Here is a 5,000-nt window from a genome sequence, read left to right on the forward strand (position 1 = left end):
CCCCTCCCTCCCCCCTCCCCCGCTCTGCCCCAGCTCGGACACTACGCCCGAAGGGGTTTTTGTGAAACGTGTTTAGCTAAAAGTAGAGCTGCAGGTCGGGTATTGTTAGCGAGGTGTCGCGGCTAAACATGGCGCAGCGCCCAGACCCGGCCAGCCACAATGCCACGCTAAAATTATACCTGTGCGGGCCAGGCCAGGGCGGGGAGAGAGAAAGCGAGCGAGCGCGCGCGCCGCCGCCGCTCACAGAGTCCGCCGCGGGCGTGAGGACGGGCGTCAGTGTGTCACGCCGAGGCCAGGGGTACCAGGCTGTACCTGCAGGGCATCAGGGGTCACCGCCCCCCTTCCCTCCACAGCCGCAGCCAGCCTACGTCACGGCCCCGCCCTCAGCCACCCACCGTGTTCCCGGTCGCCGCCCGCGCGCGGGCATTTTCGTTGCCTACGCCCCAAAGCGCCCAAACACGCAAAGTCCGCACTGCGCGTGCATGTGCGTGAGAGAGCCAGAGATTAATAACTGCAGGACAGAGCCCGGCCGAGCAGGTGTGGCTCGAGCCTCGCGCCCCTCCTCAGCCGCCCTGGGGCTCTCCGGGTCACGTCCCCCTCCTTCCCGGGCCCGCGGGGGTGTTGGCCACCGGAGCGGCCCGCGGCAGTCACCAGCGGGCTGGCCAGTGTTCTCGACCACGACTCTCCGCGACCGATTTCCGGCGATCCGTCCGGACGCAAGCACACAGCGAGTGGCCGTGTCTCAAGTCTGAATTAATAAGGTTCTAAACCGCGGGAAAGGAAAAAAAAGTGGGAAATGGTGGCGCTGCCTCCTGTGATGGTGAAGTCGCCCGCCTGTGTGCTCGAACAGCTGTAGAGTGTTCTAGAATGACGGGTGTTACACGTGTAAAGTGTGGTCGTGCTGACGAGGGGAGCCGCCGCCGCCGTGGAGGCGTGGAGCAGGTCGTCGTCACCTCGTGCGGGTAACAGAGCGAGCAGAGTGACCGGAGAGAGCCAAGAGTCGCAGCCAACTGAGGCTCGGACTCGAAGTCTCCTGACGCAGGAGCGGCGCGGCGCCCTTAGCGAGGAGGACCGCAGGCCTCCCCGCCGCCGCCATCCTGCACGAGAGCCATGACAGTATCCTACCAGTATGAAGTGGCCTCCTCCACCTCGGGCGGGTTCACGCGCCTGCTCTTCAAGTGGAAGGGTTCCCTGTACAAGCTGGTGTACAGGGAACTGTTCGTCTTCTGCCTCGTGTATGGGGTCATGAGCTGTGTCTACCGCTACTTCTTCAACACCACGCAGAAGAGGTGTGTCCCGCGCACAAACCCTTGACCTTGTCTAACCCACTCCATTTCCTACAGGAGGCCCAAATAAAGGTGCGGCCAACGCCACTTCAGTCCTGGGTACTTTTAGACTAGCTTCTTACCAACAGGTGCTCGTGAAATATACCCCCATTACACTGCTTTTAATGACTAAAGAAGCTGGGTCTGCTAAACTGTATATTTTCTTTGTTTCTAACTATATAAACACCGTTGCTCCCTATCGCTGACGTGACTTTGCATTTGACGTTTTACATAAGATCACCTGGAATATGTCCAGGTAGAGTGTGGCCTTGACATGCAAAATCGGTCATATGAGGCCTTTTAAGAACTACAGAGTGTCAGAGCAAAGGAGAAGCTGGTCGGTGTTACCCATGAAATTTATTTGGTTTGTTGCAATTTTTTATTTTCTTTTTTGTTACATAACTGATTATCGACATGGTGATGAATCTGATACCTTATTCCCTATGGCCAAAACAATTTGAAATATTCAATACCTTTATGCATACATATCCGCGTTATTAATGGACAGCGTAGGTATGTCTTCGAAATTCAAATCATGTAACCTGCTATATGAAGATGTAATGTAAATACACAATTTCTTTATTAGCTATCACTCTAACTACAGAACTATTTCAAACATCTAATTAAGCCAGCGTTCAATCACTCCACGAAACCACCTCCCTGCCAGTTACAGGTCACTAGGTAGTATACAGGTCTCCAGGTAACAGAGAGGTCGCCAAGTAACACGGCTGCCCTCACTTATCTTTTCCGTCCCCTACGCCCCCCTCCCCTCCCCCCCTCCGCCTTCTTACCACCTGTTGAATGCGTCATATGTTTTGAGCGTTTGCTGATGCTTCCCCGCTCTCGCTTTTTATCTCTCGCTCTGACTCCCTCTCTCTTTTTCCCTTTCCGAATTAGTCTCTCGCTCTCCGTTTCTCTGTCTTTCCCTTTCTGTGTCTTCCTCTCCCTTTTTGCCTTTCCGAATTATTCTCACGCTCTCCGTTTCTCTGTCTTTCTCTTTCTGTGTCTTTCTCTCCCTTTTTGCCTTTCCGAATTAGTCTCTTGCTCTCCGTTTCTCTGTCTTTCCCTTTCTGTGTCTTCCTCTCCCTTTTTGCCTTTCCGAATTAGTCTCACGCTCTCCGTTTCTCTGTCTTTCTCTTTCTGTGTCTTTCTCTCCCTTTTTGCCTTTCCGAATTAGTCTCTCGCTTTCCGTTTCTCTGTCTTTCCCTTTCTGTGTCTTCCTCCCCCTTTTTGCCCAGCCCAATTAGCCTCACGCTCTCCGTTTCTCTGTCTTTCTCTTTCTGTGTCTTTCTCTCCCTTTTTGCCTTTCCGAATTAGTCTCACGCTCTCCGTTTCTCTGTCTTTCTCTTTCTGTGTCTTTCTCTCCCTTTTTGCCTTTCCGAATTAGTCTCTCGCTCTCCGTTTCTCTGTCTTTCTCTTTCTATGTCTTCTCCCTCTTTGCCTTTCCGAATTAGTCTCTCGCTCTCCGTTTCTCTCTTTCTTTTCTATGTCTTCTCCCTTTTTGCCTTTCCGAATTAGCCTCTTGCTCTCCGTTTCTCTGTCTTTCTCTTTCTGTGTCTTCCTCTCCCTTTTTGTCTTTCCGAATTAGTCTCTCGCTCTCCGTTTCTCTGTCTTTCTCTTTCTAGTTAGTGCCTTGCTCTCTGTCTCTGTCAGTCTTTATTTTCTCTTTTTATATCTCTTCTCTCTCACTTTCTTTCTTTCTCTCTCTCTCTCTCTCTCTCTCTCTCTCTCTCTCTTTCTCGCTCTCTTTCTCTCTCTCTCTTTCTCTCTCTTCTCTCTCTCTCTCTATCTCTCTCTCATCTCCTCCCTCTCTATTCTCTCTCTCTCTCTCTCTCTCTCTCTCTCTCTCTCTCTCTCTCTCTCTCTCTCTCTCACTCTCTCACTCTCTCACTCTCTCTCTCTCTCTCTCTCTCTCTCACTCTCTCTTTATCTCTCTATATATATATATATATATATATATATATATATATATATATATATATAATATAATATATATATATATATATATATATATATATATATATATATATATATATATATATATATATATATATAATCAGTCTATCTCCATCTCTATCCCTCTGTCAATCAGTTTGTCTGTCGCTGTCTGTCTATTCGTATATACCTTTCCCTTTCTTTCCGCCTCCTTCATCTCCTTTTTTCTCTCCCCCACCCTCCGCGTTCCTCCCACCTCCCCCCACCCAACCCACCCCCTCCCAGGTACGCATTTCACACCATTAGCAAGTGTCAAATCCTGTCACTTTTTCCACCCATTCATATACCCTTAGGTTATGGTTTCATCCGCAAATATAAAAAAAGTACAGCGATATTTAAGTTGCCATTAGTCACGTCATTCGAGGCAAATGTTTTCTTTACAAGTCTTTTAACATATGTCAATCTCTCACACTCTTTTCGGGTTGTTGACATAGGGGCGCAGACATCATGAGAGTGCCAGTGTGATAGCCGGGTGTAAGCATCCGCGCTTTTTCCCTTTCATAGTTTCGATGCTAGCTGTCACTTCAAAGGGGTCTCTTTGTTACTGACGTATGTGTGTGTGTGTGTGTGTGTGTGTGTGTGTGTGTGTGTGTGTGTGTGTGTGTGTGTGTGTGAGTGTGTGTGTGTGTGTGTGTGTGTGTGTGTGTGTGTGTGTGTGTGTGTGTATCTATGAGTGTGTGTGTGTGTGTGTGTGTGTGTGTGTGTGAGTGTGTGTGTGAGTGTGTGTGTGTGTGTGTGTGTGTGTGTGTGTGTGTGTGTGTGTGATTAGTACTATGTAACTATTTTTGATTAAATTGATATTTCATTATTTGTATGATTTTATGTGTATTATCATTATCATTAGTGTTATCATTACATCATTATCATTACCACCATTATTATCATTATTACTTTTATGATGATTATCATTGTTGTTATTAGTTTTTATTGGTTATTCTTCTTCTTATCATTATCATTATTATAATCATTATTATCATTGATATTATAATCATTATCATCATTATTATTTTATTATAATAATAATTATTATTATTATCATTACCATTATCATTATCATTGATATTACTATTATCAATATTGCTGTCGCTATAATCATTATCCTCGTCATTATTGCTATCATTGCTATTATTATTACCAGTATTGTTATCGTTATAATCATTATCCTCATCATTATCATTATCATCATTGCTGTGGATATTATCAATTTTGTTATTGTTCTTTTGACAATATTATGCTCTTTGCTATTTGACAATAGTATGTTTTTTTTTACCATCATGATTTTACTCGTTGTCATTATAGTAGTAGTATTACTATAACCACGAGTAGTACTACCATCATTATGATAGTCATTATCATTATTATCATTATCTGCATCATCATTATCATTAGTGTTATTACTAATAATATAGTCATAATGACTTTTACTTTTTACTTTTAAAAGTGCGATTATGATAATTATGCTCCTCATTATCATCGTATATAATGTTATCATTATTAGTGTTACCATACATCGTGCTTTTATTTTGCTAGCATTCTGATTTTAGATACTATCATTATCATCATTATTATATGTCACCAGTCGTTATCGTTATCACTATCATCATTATATATTAACTGAGAGCATCATCATATTCTTAAGATTGTTCTTTTCACAAACACGATTTTATTACTTTATACATA

General features: G+C 44.7%; 1 protein-coding gene across 6 annotated transcripts in view; it reads left to right on the top strand.

Annotated features, from left to right (window-relative positions):
• The first annotated feature begins 201 nt into the window (after positions 1-201).
• LOC113817490 (bestrophin-3) overlaps positions 202-5,000 on the top strand; it is a 91,606-nt gene continuing 86,807 nt past the window's right edge. For all 6 annotated transcript variants that reach the window (XM_070113758.1, XM_070113761.1, XM_070113759.1 and 3 more), the window contains exon 1: positions 202-1,289. In XM_070113758.1, coding sequence (XP_069969859.1) covers positions 1,111-1,289 — 179 coding nt within the window. In that variant the 5' untranslated portion in view covers positions 202-1,110. The remainder of the gene's footprint in view (positions 1,290-5,000) is intronic.

Source organism: Penaeus vannamei, chromosome 34, assembly GCF_042767895.1.
Source record: "Penaeus vannamei isolate JL-2024 chromosome 34, ASM4276789v1, whole genome shotgun sequence".
Classification (NCBI taxonomy): domain Eukaryota; kingdom Metazoa; phylum Arthropoda; class Malacostraca; order Decapoda; family Penaeidae; genus Penaeus; species Penaeus vannamei.